Genomic DNA, 27,684 nt, shown 5'->3' with positions numbered 1-27,684 from the left:
GAATTCACTATCCCAGAGTGTGGTGGATGTGCCTTCTATTATCTGTAAGCAGAATCTTACGGGGACCTGAGCGATGTGGGTCATCACTAGATTGTGGCAGAATCACAAGACAAGTCCAGCGAGGCTTATCTTGACATCAGAAGGGACACCCTGTATTTTGTATGCTGAGCTGTGAGGCAAGTTTGTCATTGTGAAGTTTCGATTAAGGGAGACGTTAACTTGTTAAAATCCTTATTAATGCTACAGCTCACCTTATTAACATTGAGCTTCCTATCTTATCATATGTGCCAAACAAGCTAGACGTGGAGAATCCTTGACATGGAAGTCAGAGCAGGTATCTGGCAATGTCAGCATGACATTTGCTCCAAAGGGCCTCCATGTTGGACACCAACAACCAACATCTCCATGCGCAGCAATCATAAAGTGTCCCATGTCCATGGACATTGGCACCTGAGATGTGCCAACATCTAAGAACCGTATTTACAGGATATTTCTCAACTTCAGTGATGCACCTTGGGCTGTATATTGTAGCACTCATTGTAACGCTGCAGCAAGGAGACTGTGCACTCAGGGACACACCCCCCGCTCATGGCCAGGACCAGGCTGCATTCTCCAGACTGTCATAGCGCTCATTCAGTTGAGCCTACCTTTATCCCTACTGCATGCTGCCTTATATTGCCTTGGGGTTTTGACTTTGTGTGCTTTGCCCCCTCAGCCACAACCATCAGACTCACAATACTAATGTAATGCCATGTCATTTAGCACAGTGACAAAAGCTTGTCATTGGTTGTTAGCAGTCCTCAAGGAGAAAGTGAGGACTGCAGATACTGGAGATCAGAGCTGAAAATGTGTTGCTGGAAAAGCGCAGCAGGCCAGGCAGCATCCAAGGAGCAGGAGAATTGACATTTCGGGCATAAGCCCTTTTCCTCATTCCTGAAGAAGGGCTCATGCCCGAAACGTCGATTCTCCTGCTCCTTGGATGCTGCCTGACCTGCTGCACTTTTCCAGCAACACATTTTCAGCGCTGTTAGCAGTCCTCAGTCAATTCAATGGAGATGGCCTCCTGTCAGGGGGGCTCTCAGCATGGTCGGTCAGGGGCAGCCTCTGAAACCAGTTTAGGGGCTTGGATGTGGTCAGCAAGCCACTATGGTGTTCAGAATCAGGGTCATCTTCACATAATGGGATGCAGATCTGAACATTGGGCAGCTCACCACCAGTCTTGACCCTTTCAGTCCCCTGTGGGCTGTTTTCCCTCTAGAACTTGTGAGAGGCACTACGGGAGGTTAAAGTGGATGACACAGCTATTACTATTGGTGCAGATTGGGTGGTGTTCGGTGTGAGTGAGTAAGCAGTGTTACTGTGGTTGGAGATCAGATCGGATTGACAGTGCTTGCTTGGATGCACAAATGGCCTTTTAAAGGTGGTACCGGTGTCACAGATGCTGATTAGGTCTGGGAAATCCTGGCAGTGCTGAGTTGTTCTGGGGAATGCTCTTGGTAAGATGAGGATAGAATTGGAGGAGAGGGATGCCTTTGTGGTGTTTAATAACTTGAGTTTGGTAAGGCACAGTGAGAAACACTCCCAAACCCTATTACAGTGGGCACTTAGCTAAAAAAAAGCCTTTTAGTCCATTGTGCCTGTCTGCTTTTGGGGTCCCACAAATCCCTGAGACTGAAATTTGACCTGGATGTCCCAGATTCAGCACCTCCTTTTATATACTGCTTGATTTTCTTTAAGGGTGTAAAGCTGGTTGTGAACACGTGAACAGCTATTTCATGTTTCTGCCAACAAAAATTTCAGTCCCAGGGATTTGTGGGACTTTGAAAGCAGACAGGTCCTTGATTCGTAATGTTGGAAACACTGAGTGTAAATATCAGCTAAGGTTGGAATATGAGTCTGGAGCTCCCAATCCATGAAGAATTGGATGGAACCATCATGTCTCCAATGTGCTGAGGTGTAAAATAACATGGCTGTGTGTCCTCTGAAGCATATTTACTGAAATAGTTATTTTTTTCAGGAACAACTTCGACACAAGACCAAATTCAATTTTGTAAAGTTTGACTCCAGAGTTGAATCGTGGCAGGAGAAGCTGGCAGAAGTAAATGAAGATAATCTGGAAAGGGCATGGTCTTGGGTCAAAGGCCTCCAGGTAAACATATTTACAAAAATGTTAAATGCTCACCTTATTAAAAGTCCAAAAGGACCCTCACCAACTTCTACAGATGCGCTATTGATAGCATACTGTCTGATTGCATAATGGCCTGGTATGGCAACGGCTGTGCCAGGACCTGCCAACATCATCAAAGACCCATCACACCCCAAGGTGATATCCTACAGCATCTTCTGTCAGGCAGAGGATATAGAAGCTTGAACACACGCACCAGCAGATCCAGGAACAGTTCCTTCCCGGCCATTATTAGACTGATGAATGGATTCTCTAGCCTCAAATAGTGCTGATCTTGCTAATGTTGATCTTGCCTAGTGTATACCCTGTGCAATGTAACCTATATGCCTGTCTAAGTCTTTTTGATCTGTACATCCTTGCTTACTATGATCTGCCTGTACTGCTCATAAAACAAAGCTTTTCATTGTACTTCGGTACACATGACAATCAATCAATCAATCAAAAGAGTGGGTGCTTATTCTATTAGGGAGTCATATCAAACAAGAAAACATGAACTCTTTCTCTGTCTTCAAATGCAGCCAAACCTGCTGAGTTTCTTCTGCATTTTCTGTTTATATATCAGAGATTCCAGTATCTACAGCTGTTTCCTTTTATTCATGTCAACCAGTTTAGTTTCAATGACGTAGAATCTTAAAGAAACAGAAGAGAATTAATAGTTACATACAAGTGTGGGTTAATGGGGAAAAGCAGCAAAGATTTGTTAAGAGGAAGTCACATATAACTAACTTTCTGGAGTATTTTGAAGCAGTAACAGAGAGAAATGATAAGGGTAATGCTAATAGTATGGTGCACATGAACTTCTAGAAGGTATTCAATCCAGTGCTACATAACAAATTTATCAGCAAAGTTAGAGATCATGGAATACAAAGGACAACAGTGATGTGGATACAAAGTTTGCTGAGTTATGGGAAATAGAAAGTAATTGTTCATGGATATTTTTTGAATGGGAGGAAGGTTTGTAGTAGAGATCCTCAGTGATCGATATTGGGACACTTGCCTTTTTTGATATATTTAATTATTTAAATCTTGGTGTGCAGTCAAAGTTGTGGATGATAGAAAACTTGAAAGCCCTGCAAACTATGAGGAGGATGGTGTAGATCTTCAAAGGAAGTTGACAGATTAGTGGAGTTGCCAGATAGGAGGCAAATGAAGTTCAATTTAGATAAGTGTGAACTGATTAATTTTGGTAGAAAGAATATGGAGAGCGAATGCAAAATAGAGGAGGTGCAGGAGAAAAGGGTCCTAGTTGTATGCATATATAATTCACTAAAGGTGTTGAGAGCAGTTTATAAAACAGATAATATCATAGGTTTTATTAATAGAGGCATATAGTAGATTGAAGAGATTATGCTGGACTTGTATAAGACGCCAGTTGTACCTCAGCTGGAGTATTCTCTGCACGGTTCTGGGTACCACATTATAGAGTGGATGTGAATGCAATGGAGAGTGCACAGAAGAGATTCACAAGAATACGTCCAATGATAAGAAACTTCAGTTATGAGGATATCTTGAAGAAGTTGGAGAGGAAAATGCTAAGACAAAATTTTTCAAAACCTTGAGGGGTTTGGGCAGAGTTGATAGGGAGAAACTGTTCCAGCTAATAAAAGGATTGAGAACAGGAAGGCATAGATTTAAAGCAATTAGGAAAATGAAAGAAATGAAAAGGAAGTAAAAACGTTTTCAAGCACTGAATGGTTCAAATCTGGAATGCACTGCCTGGAAGTGTGGTGGAGGAAGGTTCAATTGAGACCATCAGGAGGGCATTAGATGGTTAAATGAATGGAAACGATGTGCAGGGGTATAGGAAAAGGACAAGGGAATACTGCAAAGCCATAATACTCATTTGGCAAGCTATTGTAGACTGATGGGCTGAAAGGTCTCCACACTGTAACAATTCTATAATTCTATGTTTACTTTGTGGGCCTCAGCACATTTGGGACTTTGGTGTTGAGAAGTGATGTGTACCGTAATGGACTATCTCATGTGTTTATTGTTAGTGCAGAACAAATCCCACACACGCACATAACAATTTGAATACTTCCTTAGCTGTTTCTAGAATGCTTACCACTTGTCTCTTGAGATCAGTAGTTAAAATTAAAATAATTTTGGAAAGAAATATTTTCCAGGCGTGTGACCTCCAACACCTAGGTCACACATAGTTGCAGTTGAGAACTGTTCTGTTCTGAAATCTCTGCTCTTTTGTCTCTGAGCAGGCCTGAGTTTCCTCCCTTTGGTTATGACTGTTTCTATGCCAATCTTGAACCAACCACTGAGAGGCAGTGTGAGAGTAGCCTGGGTTGAATGATTTGCTATTGTATTAAATGATTTGCTTCTAAGTCCCTGTTCACGCTTCCAGTTAAATAGGATAGAGAGCTTTGTGTCACAGCTAGTGATGAGTGACTTGAATTCAGATATTAACATTTTGATGTTGCCAGGGTTGGAGGATTTGACCTATAGGGAGAGGTTGAACAGGCTGGGGCTGTTTTCCCTGGAGCGTCGGAGGCTGAGGGGTGACATTATAGAGATTTATAAAATCATGAGGGGCACGGATAGGATAAATAGACAAAGTCTTTTCCCTCGTGTGGGGAGTACAGAACTAGAGGGCATAGGATTAGGGTGAGAGGGGAAAGATATAAAAGAGACCTAAGGGGCAACTTTTTCACGCAGAGGGTGGTACTTGTATGGAATGAGCTGCCAGAGGCTGTGGTGGAGGCTGGTACAATTGCAACATTTAAAAGGCATCTGGATGTATATATGAATAGGAAGGATTTGGAGGGACATGGGCCGGGTGCTGGCAGGTAGGACTGGATTGGGTTGGGATATATATGGGCAGCATGGATGAGTTGGACTGAAGGGTCTGTTTCCATTCTGTACATTTCTATTACTCTATGACTACGTAGAGAGAATGGTCCAGTTCTGATTCTTCACACTTTTATTTGAGCCAGTGCTGTTTAAATTAGCCTAAATTGTGCCCCATACCTTTTGTACTTCGGATTGTTACAGTTGTTTGAAAAATTTGAATTCTATGATATTTTCCTAATTAATTCACAGATAATTGTCTACACTTATTCTTGATTACATTGGAGATGTTATATTCAACATGTGGTATTTATTACTTAGCAACCGGCTATTACCATATAGCTTAGACTGCCGTAGACAAAGTACACAGATTTTGAGTTTGAAGTTGTATAAAGATTAAAATGCTTACTCTTCATTAATGAAGCATTTTTCAATTGTTCCTTCATTAATATTGTGGATGACAGCATTTTATTTATGTTTTATTGCTAATTTTTTTTTATTGGATGATGCCCAGACAGTAACTATCATGTGATCATGCAATTAGCTTTGAACTGTGCAAAGTGTATGATCAGTCTGGCAGACTGGATATGTTTTTGTTATTTGATATTTTGTGTGCTTTTATAGAGGATTGACCCATCAGTTTCAGAATTATTTGAAAGGATCAATAAGGTAGCATCAGCAAGCATACTTTGCAGTAAGCGAACTGAAATTGCTCCCATGATTGTTGTAGTGTTCATTTTTATTTTAGCTGAAAGGTAAATATGGCTTTAATTTTGAAATGTCTAGAATCCATTTTTCTCCCTCCCTCTCGTGAAAGCGCTGGCTTTCATTGAAGGCCATTTCACAAGTTCTGACTAATTGGTCGTATGGTGGCTGCCAGCAGTCAGTTCGCTTGACCCTAACCTCAGCTGACTTCCACACGTGTGCGTGTTCCAGCTGGTGACGCTGAATAGCAATCGTCAGGTTCTCAGATTATCTTCCCTTGTGCCTTATCTGACATGTTGTATAATTGATATTCAGTCTGAAACAAGCTAACTCAGCCTAACGCAAGATCACATAATCTTTTTTAAAGAAAGATGGAAATGGAATTGAGTTGCTTGGCCCTTGTGGCCCTGTTTACAGTCTGAATAAAACCCACAAGCTATAGTTTAGATGTGACTGCACTAACACATTTTAGAATAGTGAATTCTCCATCTCAGTGCTGCCACCTTGGGGATGCATTCATTAGGTGCTTCTGCATGCATATGGGTTTAATCAAGAAGTGGCTCCAGCTTTGTTGAAATAACTTTAGTGGAAAGTGCAGGTAACTTGGTGATTTTGCTTCACCAACGACAAAGTTAGAACATGGCACTGGAAAGATCTCTGAGTCGTGCCTCATTTGGATTAATGTGGTTGTGATATTGTCAAATTTCAATTGCTTTCTGAGACACTCAGATTGAGGAATGCTGTATTTCTCTACAGGTCGGGGGTTCCACAAATACTTTGGGAGCAATACGACTTGCTCTTGCTGATGGTGGGACTCAAGCTGTTTATCTCCTCACCGATGGAAGACCTGACCAGGTATAGTGCTGTACAAGAACAAACCCAACATCCTATTCATTGAATAAAATCTGAAGGTGTCAATGTTGCCTCAAGAATAGTGACTTTGTTATTATAATTTCACTGGAGTTTGGAAGAATGAGAGGAAATATGCAAGACCCAGAATGGTCTTGACAAGGTGGATGTGGAAAGGATGTTTCCTCTTGTCAGGTGAGTGGAGAGCTAGGGGGATACTGTTGTAAAATTAAGGGTTGTCCTTTGAGGATAGAGATGAGGGAGAATGTTTTTCTTTCTTAGGTCTTGCAACTTTGGAACTCTGTGTCTCAGAAGGCAGTGGAGATGGGGGTCATTGAATACTTCTAAGGCATTAGTAGATAGGTCCTTGTAAGGGCAAGGGAATCAAAGATTATCTGGGCTATTGGAAATGTGGACTTCAAAACACAAACAGATCAGTCATGATCCTGTTGAATGGCACAGTAAGCTAGAGAGACTGAATGGCCTGCTGCTGCTCCTACTTTGTATGTTCATAAGCCTTTCACAATGTTACTCTTTTCTGGGAATTCCAGTTGAGTGTCACTCATCTTCATTTGAGAATATCAAATGTTAGTAAGAGAAAGTTTGACTGAAAAATAGTTTGCAGTTCCTCATGAGTTTGCAATTTTAAGCTCTGATCGTCCTGTTCTAATTTTGACTATTTGTTCTGAAAGGCAAAATCTGTTTCATTAGATCATGACTAAATGTCTACATCAATTCCACTATACCAACCTATCCCCATATCCTTTGATCCCTTTACTGCCCAAAAATCCATCAATCTTTCTACTGAATTGATACTTACTGACTGAGTGAGTACATTCACAGCTCTGTGGTAGAGAATTTACAACCTTCTGAGTGAAGACATTTCCCTTCATCCCATTCCTGAACATTTGTTGTCTTATTCCGAGACCATGATTCCCAGTTCTCAACTCTCCAACCAATAAAAACAGCCTCTTAATATGTCACAACATTTAAGGATGTTATGCATTTCAGTAAAATCACCTGTAATTCCTCTAAACTCCAGAGTATATTGGCCTGTAGTACTCAAGTCCTCTTATCCCTGGAAACTGGTCTGCCATTGTAGTACTTTAACAGCAAATAGCTCCTTTTTTGGTTAACAAACTGCACATTGTACCCAAGATGTGGCCTCCTTTTCATCTCAGCAGGATTTCCTTTTATTTATGCTCCGGTAGTAAAGGGTCTTGATTTCATGTAGATGTTTGTCCAGAAGCTATGCCTTGAGCGATATTTTATGGATCCAGGCAGGGATCAGGCTGTTTTGGATCTGGTTATGGGTCATGAAGCAGGTTTAATAAATGATGCCAGAATGAAAGATCCTCTGGGAAACAATGACCATAATGTGGTCGAATTTAGTATTCAGTTTGAGTGGGAGAAACTTGGGTCTGAAACAACTGTGCTAAACTAAAAGACAGTCGAGAAACAGTGGCGGGTGTTTAAGAAAATCATTCATTGCTCACAGCAAAGACATATTCAAGTGAGGAAAAAGGATTCTTGGAAGGGAATAAATAACCATGATTAACCAGACAAGTTGGCATAGCATTAAATGAACGGGTAGCAAAGTGCAGTGGAGGATTATCAGATCAGTCATGATTGCATTGAGTAGCAAAGCATAGATCCAAGATGTCAGTCTGAGTGGACTGCTGTGCTGGGCTCTGTGCCATATCCCCTGCCAAAGTGGACCTTTACCAGCCCCTAGGAGAAAAATCAATAATAAAAAGCTACTGAACATCTGGAGCAGCTAGAATTGTGATTTGACAGCTCTAAGATCAGGATGAAGGTGAATAAAGGAAAAGGGGCAAAAGGAGTACAGCAAGCAGGGCGCTCCCCTACTGCATTGGGGGTGCCCCTACCCATGGCCCCTTTGGATTTAATGGGGCAGCAGCATTTACTCTCAGAGTTCACTGAACTCCGAGGAAAGATTGAAGCAGCGATGGAGCCAATATCTGATATGCTGAAAAAGCATGAACAGGAGATTTGAACATTAGACTGAAGAGTAGAAGCAGTGGAGCAGAGGACCGCGGCATCGGAGACTGTGGCGGAGGTCTCGGGAGGAGGGAATCCAAACGCTGGAAGACCAGGCTCGGGTCCTTCAGGAATAAGTGGACGACCTAGAAAACAGCAGTAGAAGAAAAACGTATGGCTCATGGGTTTCCCGGAGAGTAAGGCGAGGACCCTTGTTGGTTTCTTGGAGAAGCGGCTCCCAAAGTTCCTGGGGCTGGAGTTGGAGTCGGGCCTGGTGAGTGTGGAGTGGGCCCACCGGATCGCAATGCGCAAGTCCACGCATCTGCGACTCCCGCACTATAAAGAAAATCAGTTAGTGATTGAAACAGCAAGGAGACTGGGAAGAGATCCACAGGCTTTAACATACAAAGGCTGAAAAACAATGTTTTTTCAAGACTTCTCAGGAGCCATAATTAATAAGAGAAAGGCATTTGATGAAGTTAAGGGAAAATCAAGGGATCTGAGCATTCAATATTCCTGGAGGTATCCAGTGGTGTTGCATTTCACTCACGAAGGGATGATACATAATTTTGATTCAGCAGAAAAGGCAAAGGACTTTGTAAACTCTTTGAAATAAAGGACTCGGATTGGGAGTGCGGGGGGAGGGGGAAGGGGCACCATTACGGACAATGATACAGTTTTTCTTTACTTGTTCTGACCCTTCTTTCTCCTTTCTCCCCTTTTTGTGGTTATCGGTTTTATAGATTTTGTACTGCCTTGTTGTAAAACCTGATTTATTTACCATTTTGGTCAGTTGGTTATTGTCTGAGGTTTTTTTTTTGCTGCTGTCCTTTTGTTTTTGGATTGGGGGTGGCTGTACCTGTGGTTAAGATGGATGGAGAAGAGGGGTGGAGGGGCAGAGTGGGCGTCCATTATTAACTCTCAGAATGTAAATAATTTGTTTTCTTTATCTGTGTATTGCCTGGGACTGGGGCGCGATCTGTTGGAAGGAGCAAGGATGGTAGCAAGCATTGGTAAGATTGCCGCCTATGGGCAAGGGGGAGGTCTCTAGTGAATTAGGCTTTATTTGGGTGTTTGATAAAGTTAAATGTAATGGTTAGTTTTTTAGTTGTAATTTTTATAGGAAAGTTTTTAGACTTTACAGAGTTAATGTCTTTTTCACTCGCTGCACCTCAGATAAGCTTCCTCCTCTTGGGAAACCATGGGCTGCCCTGGATGACATGGCTAGTGATTTGTTCAGTGATTTGCACTTGAAATGTAAAAGGGAGCCATTTCCCCATTAAAAGAAAGAAAGTGCTGTCAGGCCTTAGGAAGGAAAGGGTTGACATCGCCCTGCTGCAGGAGACACATTTAACTGGTAAGGAACATCTGAAACTACAGCAGGGGGGTTATGTTAAGGTATTTTTCTCCTCCTTTCACTCCAAGTGTAGAGGAGTGGCTATACTGGTAAGAAGGAGCCTCCTATTCCAGGTAACTGAGCAAATTAAGGATTTACATGGATGGTTCTTCATTCTTAAAGCTCTAATACATGGAGAAGAGTATGGCGTCTTGAATGTTTATTGTCCACCAGTGCACCCTCTGAAATTTCTAATTTATGCAGTTGCTAAATTAATGAGTCTTGGGGAGTGCCTAATGGATCCTGGGGTAGGCAGAGTGCCAAGGGGCCTGGCAGATACGCATTCGCAATCCAGACAGTTAGTGGACTTGTGTGAGGATTTGGGAGTAGTGGATGTGTGGAGGCATCTCCACCGTAATGGAAGAGAGTTTACTTTTTATTCCAACCCACACAAGTGCCACAAGCAAATTGACATGTTCCTTATGCCGTTGGTTTGTCTGGACAGAACGTTGGCGTGCAAAACTGGGAATATAACTATGTCGGACCATGCGCCAGTGTATTTAGATGTTGAAATCAAGGGTGGTGGAATGGATGCATGGCATTGGCCCGGTGCATGGGCGCTCTTTCAGTTTGTGTTTTGTATCACTTACAGAAAGGACATGCCTTAGGAGATGCGGAAAGACTCTAAGACTTGGAATCGGGAACAAGGAGAGGATATTTCAATGGAAATATGGGAAAATACATGGGAAAATGTAAAGAAAATCTCAATATATAACAAAGCGCAGGCCTTGCAAATGAAGATTTTACACAGGGCTCATATGCAACCAGAGAGGCTAGCTACGTTCAAGAGAGGAGGATCTCCAAATGTAAAATTAGTATAGGCACTCTTACACACTGCTAAGGGAGCTGAAGGAAATCCTGGGAATTGAAGTCAAAGTGGACCTGGTATTTCTTCTTCAGCGACTACCAACTTTGCCCTCTCTGGGGGAACACGGGAAGAGACTGTGTAACATTCTTACCCAATGTGCGAGGAAGAACATTTTAATGAATTGGACGTTGGAAAACCCTCCAGGTCTTAAGGGGTGGTGCAGGCTGGTAATGGTGCATCGGTAATGGTGCATCTACCCCAAGACTACCTCACAAATAAGGTGCACGACAAAACTCTTTCTGGCCTGGTGCCTCTCCAGTTCTTTGGCTGGGTGCTGGACCAGACATTTCTGTCACCTCTGCGCTGCAGCCCACTGCCTGGTTCCAATATTTAATGGATCACCTTGGGATTTGAGATGGAACCCCATGGCAACACCGGGCATCTGTGGTGCCCCCCCCGCCCCTTGCCATGATATGGCTGACCTGGGTATCCAGAATCTTGTCCCTAAAGAAGTTAGAAATAAGAAGGCAAGGTTTACGCAGCTGTTTCTGGGGCATAATTATGTTGTGAAAACAAGACTGTATTAAAATGGTTCAAGGGTCAGTTGTGAACATGTGAATGTGGAGCAGGTGTCGGCCATTCATTGGCGGATCTGATTGTAACCTCAAGTCCACATTCCCTCCTGCCCCTGAAAACCTTTCAACCCCCTTTGCTCAACCATGATCTACCCACCTTGGCCTTAAAAATACCAGAAGAATCTGCTTCCAGCACATGTTGAGGAAGAGAGTCCCAAAGGCTCTCAATCTTCTGAATGAAAAGATTTTGCCTCACTTGTGTTTTTTTCTAGAGATGCTCTAGACAGACACAGAGAGGGGATTAAATAATTTTAATAAAGGTCTGTTCCATCTCAACAGCACCTCAGCCTTCTCACCAGATCTGGTGCTTTTCCTGCAGAATCAATTTGGATTGCCAACTCAGTCATAGAGTGGCAGTGACAATCTGACCCTGGTTCATCATTACAGAACAATACAGGAAACAAGGGAGTCTGACCACATCAATCTCTTGGCGGCAGACTGGGTCAAAGAGCAGAAGGGGCTGATGAGAGATTTCCAGCCTATAGCAGCAGGTTGTCAACCAGGCTCCATATTGAAGTCAGTTGACTTCCATTGTATAGAGCTGCTTGGCTGATGGCTCTTTTTGTGCAGTGGCAGTGTCTCTACCTCTGGCCCGGGAGGCCTGGATTCAATCTCAGTGCAAGGAAACTTTGAACCAGTTGATTAGAAATTATCTGGAGGCCTGTGGCTATCCCTTATCCTTGGAAGGTGGCCCACAATTCCTGTCAGCAGCTCTCAGTGGCAGGAGAGAAAGCAGGATCTTTTGACCTCAGATGCACAGTGCCTGATTGAAGGAACTGGCATTGGGAAAGGGACAGGAAGAGGAAAGGGTACTCCCTTGCTTGTGATGGTCGACCAGCCCCTCCCACCCATGACCCCCCCCCCACTCCACAAGAACATCCCTCTCAACCTAGCTCTCACACTCACCTTTACTTTGTGTGGGAGAGGGAATGAACCAGGCCCTCGGGCAGGATCATCGCTTCCAGCAGACTCCCCTTGAAGAGACGGTAATGAGCAGGTGGTTGTCTCTGATTGGCTGGCATCTCTCAATGAGTGCGTCATCCAACACTGGGGACATCAAGGCACAGGGAAGATCCAGTGGTGACCAGTTAAGTGCCTGAAAGCTTGAATCCATTGATCTTCCCCATAGAACTCTCCCCATTGGTTTCTTGACCATTAGATGAGACCCAGTCGGCCTGACAGAATCCTAGCCAATGTCATATTTAAAGCCAAGAGTTATGCATGCTTGTTCAGTTAAATAGCATACTGTTTGAACACTAGTAGATGCACAATAACTGACTTGCTCCTCTGTCGAATAGAGGATTCTCATGTTAAGGTAGCACTTTTGTTTTAACGGGTTACTTAAATTAATGGTTAATTTTGCTTTATGTTTTGTTATCAAATACAGCCTCCGAAAACCATTATTGCTCAGGTACAGCTCGTCTGCCTTGTCCCTATTCATTGCATTGCATTTAACTGCAATGATGTTGAAGCCAACGAGTTTCTATTTGAGCTTTCCGCGAATACAGGTGGACGGTTCCATTGCTATAGCAGTGATATGACAGTGCTTTCTAACCTTCCGCCATTTCAGGTAGGGAGTTTTCAACACTCGAAATGAAGAATATTTCAAATCCTTGAGAAAGTCTGTAGCAAGAGTGTCAAATGCGTTTTGATACCTCTGTGATTTTATATTTAATAACTCATATTTATTGGCATTAAATACTGAAAGGTGCTTCACAGGAATGGATGAATCTGAAGCAAAATACCATGGAAGCTGGCAACCTAGAATAACAAAACAAACTCAGCAGCTTCTGAGGATAGAGAGACAGAGAGAGTTCATGGGCAAAACCTCGCACTGCTGCTGGAGTGGGTATATGCAGGTAGGGGGCAGGGGAACTGAATTGTGTAGGAGGCCACAAATCAACTTCGTAATGGTCTGATGAAGCGGCAATGACCATTTCTCAGAATTTGATGGTGGCTCAAGCTTTGGGAAATCCACACATTCATACCTCACACATGTAAATTAAAAAGCCATCTCGCCAGAATTGATTGCACATTTCTATTGCGCAACAGATGAGGTCTCTGTACTAGAGTCATAGAGATGTACATCATGGAAACACACCCTTCGGTCCAACCCGTCCATGCCGACCAGATATCCTAACTCAATCTAGTCCCACCTGCCAGCACCCGGCCCATATCCCTCCAAACGCTTCCTATTCATACACCCATCCAAATGCCTCTTAAATGTTGCATTTGTCCCAGCCTCTGCCACATCCTCTGGCAGCTCATTCCATACATGTACCACCCTCTGCGTGAAAAGGTTGCCCCTTAGGTCTCTTTTATATCTTTCCCCTCTCACCCTAAACCTATGCCCTCTAGTTCTAGACTCCCCGATGCCAGGGAAAAGACTTTGTCTATTTATCCTATCCATGCCTCTCATAATTTTGTAAACCACTATAAGGTCACCTCTCAGCCTCTGACGCTCCAGGGAAAACAGCCCCAGCTGTTCAGCCTTTCCCTATAGCTCAAATCCTCCAACCCTGGCAACATCCTTGTAAATCTTTTCTGAACCCTTTCACGTTTCACAACATCTTTCCACTAGGAAGGAGACCAGAATTGCACGCAATATTCCAACAGTGGCCTAACCAATGTCCACTACAGCCGCAACATGACCTCCCAACTCCTGTACTCAATACTCTGACCAATAAAGGAAAGCATACCAAACGCCTTCTTCACTATCCTATCTACCTGCAACTCCACTTTCAAGTAGCCATGAACCTGCACTTCAAGGTCTCTTTGTTCAGCAACACTCCCTAGGACCTTACTGTTAATTGTATAAGTCCTGCTAAGATTTGCTTTCCCAAAATGCAGCACCTCGCATTTATCTGAATTAAACTCCATCTGCAACTTCTCAGTCCAGCTGGAGGTCAAGTGACAAACAGCTGTCTTTTCAGCTTTGGGGAGCGTTGTTAGATCTGTGACAATCCATAGTTGAGGTGAGGACATAAGGCAAAATATTTCAGTGCATGGCTGACCAGGGAAGGAAGAAGGCATGGATGGAGATATCTGAGGCACGGAGGAAAGTAAAGAGGGAGGCTGCTCTGAAACAGGCAGGAACAGAAAGGGTGCAGGAAAATGTAAAGAAAGAGGGATATAGGTAAAAACAATGACTGCAGATGCTGGAAGTCAGATTCTGGATTAGTGGTGCTGGAAGAGCACAGCAGTTCAGGCAGCATCCGAGGAGCAGTAAAATCGCGTTTCGGGCAAAAGCCCTTTACTATAGGAGAGGTTATAATGTTTCTGGGTGGACAGTGTCAATTGGAGAGAGGTAATGGATAATGGGAAGGCTCAGGATAGACGTGTGGATTGTAACAGATGACAGATTCCTGCCCTCCTCCTCTGCTGCACAAATTGGCTGCTGTGCTCCTTACCGATGGATATCTAATTGGCAGATTGTTGCAGGGTTCTGCCATGCCAACCCCCTTGCCCAGCAGCAGTATCGCTCACTTCCTGTCCCAATGCCAACAGCCTCACTGCAGTGAGAAGTTTCCATCTCACATTCCAATCGAGTGACCTTTCCCTCATTCATTCATTGAATGTGGGTGTTATTGGCTGGGCCAGCGTTTATTGCCCAGGCCTAATTGCTCCTTGAACTGAGTGGCTCACTGGGGCCATTTCAGAGGGCATTCAAATATTCACACAATGATAGACCAGGAGCCAGAAGGAAAAGAATGAAACTGGAGTTTCATTCTCCAGCTATGACTTTCTTCAGCCCACAGTGAAGTGAGCTATGAAAAGGTTGTGTTAAACCGTTGGGGCCTGCCACTGACATTACCATTTCCTTCATTCTAGGACATCTCCAAGGTCCTGCCATTGGCAAGATTTAATATGTTAAAGATAAGTCAATCTTTTCAAAGAAATTAAATACAAAACACAAAATAGAGATTTATCATCAGAAACCTGTTAGAAAGAACTTCGAGGAGGCTTGGGAACCAGAATCCCAAAGGCTATGTATCGGCTGTCACCTTCATTCTAACATTTCTAAAGTAGAACTGTTTGTTATTTTGCTTTGTTTTCCTTAATGTTGCATTCTCATTGCTGTAACTTTGAGTAAGGTAATGAGTGATCTATTCTGGTAATTAATTTGCATCTGTATATTCAGAAATGAGACAGAGGATTTTTATTTATTTGTAGAAATTGCTGTCTAAATGAGTCAACAAAGTGTAGTGCTGGAAAAAGCAGAGCAGGTCCCTTGGGTTATGCCCCACCCACCGACTCTCTTGCTCCTGAGATGCTGCCTGACCTGCTGTGCTTTTGCCAGTGCTACACTTGATCGAGTCTGACTTCTCCAGCATTTGCAATCCTCACTATCTCCGAGTTGCTCTCTAAACGACCCAAGTTCTGTTATTATGCTTATTATTTTCTATTAAGGTATGTCCATAGAAAATCAGACTAATTGTTATGCACAAGTATATAAGAAGGAGAATGAGACAGATCATGTTTTTATAATCAGTGGGATTGTTATTCAAGTAGGTACGTTTTTGTGTTTAATTATAAAAAATGGCAAATCAAAGTGCTTGTTTAATCCAATCTCTGCCTTTTATAATAAACCTGAATTTTCTTTAATCAACAGTGGTCCTTGTCTTAATTAACTGAATTAATTTGAATTTGTTCAGAGTGAAGATATTTGCCTTTTGAAGAAAGAAATGGAGAAGGGGAGAAATGATTTGGAGAAGGTAGAAAAGCTGTATGCTGAATGTGTAATGCTGGACTGGTATTATAACGGGGAAGAAACCGGTCTAAAACACGAGTAAGTTCAATATCCTGACATCAACCTTTGTCACAGTTGTGCTTTATGTGACGTGGACCTTTGAGAATCGAGATAAGTTTTTCAGAGTTAACATTTCAAGTCCAGTCACCCTTTTTCAGTTCCTGTTCCTTCTGTTTAAAGTATTAACTCTCTCTCCACAGATGCTGCCAAACCTGCTGAGTTTCTTCAGCAATTTCTGTTTTTCTTTCACAATTCCAGCATCTGCAATTCTTTGTTTTATGCTTGTGGATATAATTTACCCTGCTTCAAGAATATTTTTTACTACACTTTAGTTATTTTGCTTCCCTTCATTAGTTCATTAATAAAAAATATCCCTTGGTGACGTTGTATGATTAAGACCATAAGACATAGGAGCGGAAGTAAGGCCATTCGGCCCATCGAGTCCACTCTGCCATTCAATCATGGCTGATGGGCATTTCAACTCCACTTACCCGCATTCTCCCCTTAGCCCTTAATTCCTTGTGACATCAAGAATTTACCAATCTCTGCCTTGAAGACACTTAGCGTCCCAGCCTCCCCTGCACTCTGTGGCAGTGAATTCCACAGGCCCACTACTCTCTGGCTGAAGAAATGTCTCCTCATTTCTGTTCTGAATTTATCCCCTCTAATTCTAAGGCTGTGTCCACGGGTCCTAGTCACCTCGCCTAACGGAAACAATTTCCTACCATCCACCTTCTCCAAGCCATGTTTTATCTTGTAAGTTTCTATTAGATCTCCCCTTAATCTTCTAAACTCCAATGAATACAATCCCAGGATCCTCAGCCGTTCCTCATATGTTAGACCTACCATTCCAGGGATCATCCGTGTGAATCTCTGCTGGACACGCTCCAGTGCCAGTATGTCCTTCCTGAGGTGTGGGGACCAAAACTGGACACAGTACTCCAAATCCTAGGATTACAGTGTGACTTTTCTAAAACTCATATTATGAAAATGGCAAAAATGTTTTATTTTACTCGCTCATGGGATATGGGTTTCTTCATAAATTGTAAAAGGTTGAGACCCTGTGACATGTGATTTGTAATGTCTTGCCAAACAGTAAATGACCTATTATGACTACTCTCAGTTTACAGTTAGCTAGCCAATCTTCTCTTATTATCAGTATGTTACCTCAACACCATGAGTTTTTATTTTCCTACAATAACCTTTGATGTGATGTATATGTCCACTGGTTTACCCACGCATGTTACTTCCTCAAAATGAAACTCTAATAAATTGGTTAAATATGATTTCCACTGAATGAAGTGTCTTTAATAATAGCATTTAACATCTTCCCTGGGACTAGGCCTAAGCTAACTGGAATGTAATTTCCAGCTTCCTGTTTCTTTCCCATTTCGAATAAAACATTTACATTTGCCTCTTTCCAATTTAACAGGATCTTCTCTGAATCTAGGAAATTTTAGAAAATTAAAACCAATACATCAATTATCTGTTTAGCCACTTCTTTTAAGACCCTAGAATGAAATTCACCAGAACACAGGGAGTTGCCAGCCATCAGCTCAATCAGTTTACTCAGTACCATTTCCCGGTGACTGTAATTTTCTTGAGTTCCTCCCTCTTTTCATCTTCTGATCTGTAGCTATTTCTGGGCTGTGACTTGTGTACTCTATAGTGAAGACCAGTGAAAGATGTTGTTCAATACATCTGCAATCTCCTTATTTTTCATTATTAATTCTCCACCTCCCTTTCTCCCACGCTCACTTCAGAACAGGAGTAAGTCATCCAGCCCCTTGAGCCTGTTAGCTTTGTTAGCTTAGCCTTATCAAAATCTAAAGAAATTCTTAGTTTTTCTATTTCTAGCGAGCTTTCTCTCAGATACTAACTTTTCCCTGTTTGTTTTTTTTTGTTCAGTCTTTGCTTTATTTCAAAATATTTTATCTAACGATCTGACCTGCCACCTATTGTTGAGAAATTGTATGATTTTTCTTTAAGTTTGAAGTTTTCAAGTTGAAATCATGGATGTACCAACAAAAGACTGCATTACTGAGTCTGCAACTGGTCTAAACAGTTTGCTGCAAGCATTTAAGTTGTTTAAAATAATTAGCGAGTTTGGAGAAGATTTGTAGCTCAGGTTAATGTTCTGGATGTAAGTTTGCTCATTTGCACATGAAGTTTACACATCAACTAGACAAAAAAATACATGACCCACTCTCACTAGTATCTTTACAAACAGATGAGGAGGAAACCACTTCGACTGGGACATCCTAGGATAAGCCAAACAGAGGCGCACACGAGAATACCTAGAAGCATGGCATTCCAACTAGAACTCTATCAACGAATACATTGACTTGGATCTCATTTACCACACCCTGAGAGAAAGAATAGGAAATGATATCACCACAGGAAATGACATCACCAACCCAAGGAAACCTAAACACATAAATAAAAAGTGGGCCATAACACCAGTGCTTCACTGGAGGCTCACTGATGATGTTACCTAGTATGGTGATGAAATGTCTGAAAGCAAACTTTCCAGCTAAATGAGCAAACTTACATCCAGTTTAAAATAAAATAGCTACTGGAGGGACTTCTTAAACCAGTTGTCCAAAAAGAATGTGACATGTATTAATTCTGTTCCTGGCAAAAGAGACAAAAACAGAAATAAACAAGGATAGAAGTGAATCTGCAGCCCACCATCTGTGGCATTGTCTGTTAATACACAGCTACTCTATTCTTTTTAAGCTGTAATATTTATGAATGTTGACTGATCATAGTCAATCAACTGAACAGATGGTGCAAATCCTCAGATGGAACTTATAACTGCTGTGTGCACAAGGTGAATAATGTGAGTGTGAGTCTTACAGCAGTTCTAAATGAGTGAGTTTGAAGTGAAGGAATGAATTAAAGTCTGAGTCCTGATACAATAGCGATAGTTGATTGGTAGGTGATGGGGTTTGTTGAATTGAGCAGTGTCTGAAATTAATACTACGTTGATAGGATATAACAATTAAAAGTGTCTTCTGTGGCTCGGCTACTTTTTGAAGTCATCTAATTTCTTGGATCCTCTGGACTTGACCTGACGTTAACCTCTGCAGCTATCTGTTCCTTCTTCCTTTTGAGCATGTGTGGTGGGCCTCCCATTCCTACAAGTTCACCCTCTTCTGCTGACGTGACAGATGGGACAGATCTTCTTATTTTTACCTCCCCCACTAAGGATTCTCGTGCAACTTCCAACATTTTGGTGCATGTTCTCTCCTTCTCTCCCATGATGACTGTCTTTACACATTACAGTACTTCCACTGGTCTCTGCTGGTTTATTCAATCCCAAGCCAGTTGGTGAAGTAGGAAATAAGACACTGATACTTTCCTTGATAGTGGGCTTTTTCACAGAATTCAGCATTAGGTATGTCTGCTTGTTACCTTCTAGCCTTGTATTTTCATGTGTATTCAAGGTACACATTAATGAATGCCCTTCACCTGTGTAGCTTAACATAACTAACACACAACTAACATCATCATCTCTAGAAGGTACAATCTCTCTTCCTTTAAGAGGTATAGGTGAGACTTACAGGGTGCTAGTAAGTAATGATCTTGGACCATTTGCAATTGTCTATTTTGTAGACAGTGACTTACAGCAAATCATCTTAATGAGCAGGCTGCATTGTATTTAACAGAGGCAGATGAATCTTGCATCATAATCTGTTTGGTAGATTCCCAGTATGCAGTTGTTTATGCCATTGTTGTTTGTGGATCCTTGCACTGCCGTATTTATTACTGTGATTTTATAATGATTGCAAGGAGGTCAGTCAGCTGGACAGCATAGAATCTGAGTACCCTGACTGGGGTTTTAATCTGGTCCAATCAGAGAGCCCTGGCTGACAGAGATAAACAGGCATGTCAGAGGGTTCTGTTCACTCTGAGAGCTGGCTCTGAGGGAGCTGGATCAGTGTAAAAAACTGTCCACATGTAAATAAAGGTTGACTTTGTTGAGTTATTTCAGGTTCCATGTATTACAATAGGAATACGAGTAGGCTGTTCAGCCCCTCTAGCCTGTTCCACCATTCAGTGAGTTCATGGCTGATCTGTGGCCTGCTTCCATATATCTGCATTTGGCCCATACTGATTGATACCTTTACCGAACAAATATTTATCTATCCCAGATATAAAATTAACGTGTAATCCAGCATGCACTGCATTCTGTTGAAGAGAGTTCTAAACATTTATTGCCTGATTTGTGTGGAAGTATTTCCTAGCATCCCTCTTGAATGGTCTGGCCCTAATTCTCAGACTATGTCCACTAGTTCTAGAATCCCCAACCAGTGGGAATAGTTTAACATTATCTACCCCGACGTTCCTGATAATATCTTGGAGATTTTGATCAGATCATCCCTGGACTTTCTGAATTCTAGAGAAAGCAGGCAAAATTTGTTGTGCTCCCTCCAAGGTCAATCCTTCCTAAGGTGTGGTGCCCACATCTACTCACAGTACTCCATGAGGTCTAACCAGGGGCTTTTGTAAAACTGCAACATCACTTCTGTATCCTTGTACGCCAGTCCTCTAGACATGAAGACCAGCATTCCATTATCTTTCTTGAACATTTTCTGAATGTGTTTCATGATATTTTAAAGATTTCGGCACGCAAACACCCATATCTCTTTGGACATCTGGCCATGAGGAATGGCAGCGTTGGCGGTCAGGGCTGAAGCCTTGTGAGTGATGGTGAAGTCTGGTGTGCTTGGGCAGTTCTTAGCCCAACATGGATGAAAGTATGCCCAGCATGGGGGGAGAACAAGCTCTCATTGGAAAGCACAGCTTAGAACATCTGCAGGCCCATGGAAGAAGAAAGGACTATAATGTTTGACATTTTAACTTTATTTCTTTTTTTTAATACAAAGAACACTGCAGTGCTGAACCTTTTAACTCCTAGAGTCATAGAGATGCACAGCATGGAAACAGACCCTTCGGTCCAACCAGTCCATGCCGACCAGATATCCCAACCCAATCTAGTCCCACATGCCAGCACCCGGTCCATATCCCTCCAAACCCTTCCTATTCATATACCCATCCAAATGCCTCTTAAACGTTGCAATTGTACCAGCCTCTACCACTTCCTCTGGCAGTTCATTCCATACACGTACCAACCTCTGTGTGAAAAAGTTGCCCCTTAGGTCTCTTTTAGATTTTCCCCTCTCACCCTAAGCCTATGCCCTCTAATTCTGGACTCCCCGACCCCAGGAAAATGACTTTGTCTATTTATACTATCCATGCCCCATATAATTTTGTAAACCTCTATAAGGTCACCCCTCAGCCTCCGACGCTCTAGGGAAAACAGCCCTAGTCTGTTCAGCCCCTCACTATAGCTGAAACCCTCCAACCCTGGCAACATCCTTGTAAATCTTTTCTGAACCCTTTCAAGTTTCACAACGTCTTTCCAATAGGAAGGAGACCAGAATTGCATGCAATATTTGTGTAACTATGATTTCGTATCTTGGTGTTTTGTATCTAAAATGGCATTGTGTGTGGTTGTACAGCTTTCACTGTACTCTTGTACCCCATACTTGAGTACACGTGACAATAAAACGTAAATCGAAATAGATAGAAATCTAAAAATATTTATTGTATTTAATTTCATAACATCTAAAGTATTCTGACCTATCCTTTGATAATGACCAGAGTTCAAAAAGTCCTGAAAATCATGCAAACATTTGCAGAAACAATGCATCAAGTGACTGATTCCGAGACACCCTCAAATCCAACATTGCACAGGATTGCAAACTGTTTGTATAGCATTGAAGCATCACATAACTATAAAAAGGACTGGCTTGCGTGTCAGTTTAATGTTACCCCTGATGATTTTGGTTGAGCTAATAAACAGTATCATGGCATGACACATTTCACAGTCATTTCAGCCAGAAAAAGTGCTTTTAAAAACTATTCTGCCTTCATCCTTGCAGTATCAATGCTGATGATCGAACTGGGAGTGACGATACATCTCAGCGACATTCTCTAAATGCTAAGGCACTTTTGAGACCCAAATCAGCTGTGGATTGGACACCAGCTACACATCGAAACCACAGGGATCGGTACCATATTTATAGCACAGATAGTGGCAAGAGATCAAAAGAACTACAAAGGAAGAAAGCTCTACATGCTGGTAAGGGAAACTGGCCATTATTCCACATTTCACTGATTTTCCAGGAATTATTTAATCAACAATCTTGTACTTGCACATCTATAATATAATGAAAAGCCCTGAGATGCTTTTGCAGGGAATTATGAAATAAAATATGACAGTTGGGCAGAAAAGGAAAAACCAGATCAGATGACTAAAAGCTTGGTTGACTTTAACGACTGTGTTAAAGGAGGAGGGTGCTCACAGCTAGAGACATTCCAGGGCTGAGGGACCAAGCGGTTGAAGGTGCTGGCAGAACAATTACATTTGGGAACGTTAGAGAGGCCAAGATTTGAGATATCTCAGAGGGGTGAGGGGTGGGGACAGGTTCCAGTCGCTGAGGGAGACCATGGAGAAATCTAAAATCAAGAAACAGAAATTGTTGGCAAAACTCAGCAGGTCTGACAGCATCTGTAGCAAGAAAGCAGAGTTAACGTTTTGAGTCTGGTAACTCTTCATAAGAACCAATGGCAGTGAGGAAACACTGGCATTGATACTGAAGGCAAGGCTGGGGAGTGGTGGAGGGAGAGGTGAGCAGATATGTGGAGACAGAGCCCAGAGAGATATGAAAGGGAGAGGTAAATGAGGGGTTACGGATGGCAGGCCAGCACAGAAGAGAAGCTAAATAAGTGATAATGTGAGCTGAGGGTAGCAGAGAATGGGTAGTCTGAGCTGAAAGTAAACCATCTAATGTGATAACAGACCTGAAAGTGGGTGAAAATGGGTTGGATGTGCTAATAGCAACCAGCATCCCAGCAGGACTGAGTGTGGCACTGGGTAAAAGACGTGGAAGGATGGAATCTGGCTCTAAAGTTATTGAACTTGATGTTGAGTCCCAGAGGCTGCAGGGTCACAATCGGAAAATGAGATGTTGTTCTTTGAGCTTGTGTTGAGGCTCACTGGAACACTGCAGCAGGCGTGAGACAGAAATGTTAGCCAGGGAATACAGTGGACTGTTGGAGCAGCAAGCTACAGGTTTCTCTGGGTCACTGTTGTGGTCTGATTGTGGATGCTCTACAAAGCAGTCGCCTACTCTGCGTTTTGTCTCCCAATGTGGAGGAGACCACGCTGTGAGCAGCAAATACAGTTGACTAGATGGAGTGAAGTGCGGATAAATCACTGCTTCATCTGGAAGGTGTATCCGGGGCCTTGGATAGTGAGGAGGGAGGAGGTAAATGGGCAACTCTTACTCCTTTTGTGATTGCATGGGAAGGTGCCATGTGAGTGTGGGGAGGCGTTGGGATGAAAAGGAGTGTACCAGAGGGATTGGTCCCAGCGCAATGCTGATAAAGGAGGGGAGGGGACTATGTGTCTGATCATAGCATCCCACTGGACGTAAAATTCTAAAGAGTTTCAGAAGCAGATATACCTGGCAGTATATATGCATAAATTAATAAAGCTACAGGACAGTTGAGAGACCAGTTAATAAAGCATGCATTGTTTATTCATAGCTGCATGGAGCACAAAAGCAAGGAGGTTATGTGGAACATTAATAAGTCACTAGTTCATTGTCATTTGCAGTATTGAGTTCAGTTCTGGGCATCACACTTTAGGAATGATGTGATGGAGAAAGTGAGGATTACAGACGCTGGAGAGTCAGAATCGAAAAGTGTGGTGCTGGAATAGCACAGCAGGTCAGGCAGCATCCGGGAAGCAGGAGAGTTGATGCTTCGGGCATAAGCCCTTCATCATGAATGATATGATGGCACTGGTGAGAGTGTAAAAAATGTTTTTTTATGAGAATAGTTCCAGGGAAAGATCGGAGAAGTTAGGACCTTCCTCAGTTAAGAGAAGACTAAGTGGGAGATAAAATAAGTGAAGATCTTATAAGAGAAAGCTTTTTGATGGCAGTGATTAGTTAGCATCTATAATGCATTCCCTGAGATTAAGGTGGCGGCAGGCTCCATTGATGTATTCAAAAGGGAATTAGATGTTATTATAAAAAATAACAATGTGTCGTGTTATGATAAATGGATGGTGAATGAATGACGATAAATAAAATGCTGATTTCAAAGAGCTGGTTGAGACTGAATGGACTGAATGGCCTTCCTCTGTGATGTAATTAACCTCTGATTCTGTAAACATTACTGGTATCATATTGGTGCTGTTATGAAGTGTAGGATTGAAGTATAAGAAGTATGTGTTCGGGAGTTACACCTGCCATTTTGTACTGGGAGTGTATTACGTTCTCCGTAAGAAAAACATACATTTAAAGGTCCACAACATTGTACTCTTAATGAGATTTACGCAGTTAAAAAGTATTGAACTGTTTCACACATTAAACAATAAAAGGAAAATGTTGAAATTGTAACAGTAATACGATAATATCACTGTTCCCATTAACAGCTCATACCAAGTCCAGCTTACTCCGGAGTTTGAGCAATGGTGTTAAAATTGATGAGAATCTGGTGGATGAGTGGCTGCTTCCAGAAAACAAGGAGATGTTCGTAAATAACCACAAGAAGGAATTGAAAGTTCTGAAAGGTAGGTGCTGCTTCAACTTTGGTTTTGCTGGCATCTCAGACTATTATCTGTATTCCACTTACAGCTTGCAAATTTATAACAATGGGCAATAATTTGGTAATTAGCAGAAAGTGAGGAATGCAGATGCTGGCGATCAGAGCTGAAAAATGTGTTGCTGGAAAAGCACAGCAGGTCAGGCAGCATCCGAGGAGCAGGATTTTACTGCTCCTCGGATGCTGCCTGATCTGCTGTGCTTTTCCAGCACCACTCTAATCTAGACTCCGGTTTCCAGCATCTGCAGTCATTGTTTTTACCTCAATAGTTTGGTAATGGCCAAATAAACAATTTTTCTTTTGTCTATTGATTGAGAGATTAAATTTTTGAGTGATGATTTTATTGTGCAGTTTATGTGCACATGCATGAGTTTGGGTTCAAGACAGAATGGTTACAGAGGAAGCAAGAACAAGAGTGATCTTCAGACTTAGCCTTCTTTATAACACTGTTCATTAAAACTTAAGACGAAATACCACAATGCATGTCTTTCAGAGGTACATCAGGCTCTGTTACATTTGTGAAAGCCCATACAATAAACTCTCTCACCTCATGCTAGCTGGTTTACTGCACAGATTTCTTGCATGTGTTTCTCTCGTACCCAATTACGTCATCCCATTTCTCAAACCCAATCACTTCACCCACTGTGTTATTTACCCAGAGGAGCAGCTCCATAGCAGATCACACCATCTGTTGCAGTTCTCTCAATAGCTGAACCCACCGATTCTGGAAACACAGAAGCTAGCACAGGTCCCATACACATGCAGTTGTACCTTGCTGGTGGTTTAGGATGATCTCTGCCCTGTTGGCCAGATTAGGTTCTGCTTTGGAGCTTCTGAAAGCACATGTTGGCATGGCGACAAAAACCTGCAAACAGTTGGTATTCCCATTTGCATCAGTCATCAGCTAGATTTCCCACTTGTGGTGGTTGAGGGCTTTCATGTCCCTTCTGACTGCATTCCTCAACCAGAGCTTTGGAAGCCTTGCTGGTCTTTTGAAGCAGGCTACCCCCAGGTTTGGCATACCCTGGGCACATATCCAAGCCAGCGAGGCTGGTTTTTCCTTGATGAGTACTGACATAGTCAACATTTTTACCCTAGCAACCCCCACCCCAAAGTACACAAACACACACACACACGCTTACACACACACAAATCCACATGCACACATACACATATGCGTTTGTGGGGTGAATTTGTACTTGCAGACTTACATTGTACTTTGCTCAAAAACTGCATGAATCCATGTAAGATTCTGTTAATTCATTTTTTTAGATTAGAATCAGTCTAAACATTAAGGCACTGACAACAGCATACAGGGGGCTAACACCTTCAATACATTATCTGGGCTGACACCAATTGTTAAATACTGGATTAGTGGTGCTGGAAGAGCACAGCAGTTCAGGCAGCATCCAACGAGCAGCGAAATCGACGATTCCTGATGAAGGGCTTTTGCCCAAAACGTCGATTTCGCTGCTCGTTGGATGCTGCCTGAACTGCTGTGCTCTTCCAGCACCACTAATCCAGTATTTGGTTTTCAGCATCTGCAGTCATTGTTTTTACCAATTGTTAAAGTTCACTTGAGAATGTAACTTTTAAAAAAAGTTTTGTGATTTACATATGAAAGAAGTGAATCTAACATGGTAATTCTAACAGATGAGAGACTTAACAAACAATCAAGGTATTTTTCTATGTATAATTTTAGTTATATCACACTGTAAACGTTTGCTATAAATTGTGTATCTTGCAATCGTGTACTCCACAACCACCTGATGAAAGAGCGGCACTCCGAAAGCTAGTGCTTTCAATTAAACCTGTTGGACTATAACCTGGTGTTGTGTGATTTTTAACTTTGTACACTAGCAAGGGCTGTTTCATTGGTGTCCTTTACCATGTGTTGCCAGGATTGTACATTCATAAAATTCACTGAATGGAAGAGGAAGTTGTGAGATGTGTCAAATAGTTTTCAGGTTGATTCCACTCACTTTTGACCAGCGGTGTCATGACCTGCTTTGGGTCTTAGAGTCATAGAGTCGTAGAGATGTACAGCATGGATACAGACCCTTCAGTCCAACCCGTCCATGCTGACCAGATATCCCAACCCAATCTAGTCCCACATGCCAGCACCCAGCCCATATCCCTCCAAACCCTTCCTATTCATATACACATCCAAATGCCTTTTAAATATTGCAATTGTACCAGCCTCCACTACTTCCTCTGGCAGCTCATTCCATAAACGTACCACCCTCTGCATGAAAACGTTACCCCTTAGGTCCCTTTTATACCTTTCCCCTCTCACCCTAAACCTATGCCCTCTAGTTCTGGACTCCCCTACCCCACTGAAAAGACTTTGTCTGTTTATCTTTTCCATGCCCCTCATAACCCTGGCAACATCCTTGTATATCTTTTCTGAACCCTTTTAAATTTCACAACATCTTTCCAATAGGAAGGAGACCAGAATTGCTCGCAATATTCCAACAGTGGCCTAACCAATGTCCTGTACAGCCGCAACATGACCTCCCAACTCCTGTACTCAATACTCTGACCAATGAAGGAAAGCATACCAAACGCCTTCTTCACTATCTTATCTATCTGCGACTCCACTTTCAAGGAGCTATGAACCTGCACTCCAAGGTCTCTTTGTTCAGCAACACTCCCTAGGACTTTACCGTGAAGTGTATAAGTCCTGCTAAGATTTGCTTTCCCAAAATGCAGCACCTCGCATTTATCTGAATTAAACTCCATCTGCCACTTCTCAGCCCATTGGCCCATCTGATCAAGATCCTGTTGTAATCTGTGGTAACCTTCTTCGCTGTCCACTACACCTCCAATTTTGGTGTCATCTGCAAACTTACTAACTGTACCTCTTATGCT

General features: G+C 42.3%; 1 protein-coding gene across 1 annotated transcript in view; it reads left to right on the top strand.

Moving 5' to 3' along the window:
• The window catches only part of LOC140481049 (von Willebrand factor A domain-containing protein 3B-like), a 162,519-nt gene that overhangs the window by 68,995 nt on the left and 65,840 nt on the right, over positions 1–27,684 (top strand). Inside the window, exons 12-17 of the mRNA XM_072576643.1 lie at positions 2,018–2,149; positions 6,446–6,544; positions 12,766–12,948; positions 16,034–16,167; positions 22,080–22,279; positions 24,644–24,781. Of these exons, the coding sequence (XP_072432744.1) occupies positions 2,018–2,149; positions 6,446–6,544; positions 12,766–12,948; positions 16,034–16,167; positions 22,080–22,279; positions 24,644–24,781 (886 nt within the window). The remainder of the gene's footprint in view (positions 1–2,017; positions 2,150–6,445; positions 6,545–12,765; positions 12,949–16,033; positions 16,168–22,079; positions 22,280–24,643; positions 24,782–27,684) is intronic.

Source organism: Chiloscyllium punctatum, chromosome 9 (assembly GCF_047496795.1).
Source record: "Chiloscyllium punctatum isolate Juve2018m chromosome 9, sChiPun1.3, whole genome shotgun sequence".
In the NCBI taxonomy this organism is placed as follows: domain Eukaryota; kingdom Metazoa; phylum Chordata; class Chondrichthyes; order Orectolobiformes; family Hemiscylliidae; genus Chiloscyllium; species Chiloscyllium punctatum.
Note: the sequence above shows the minus strand (reverse complement) of the source record. Positions and strands in the feature narration are given on the sequence as shown.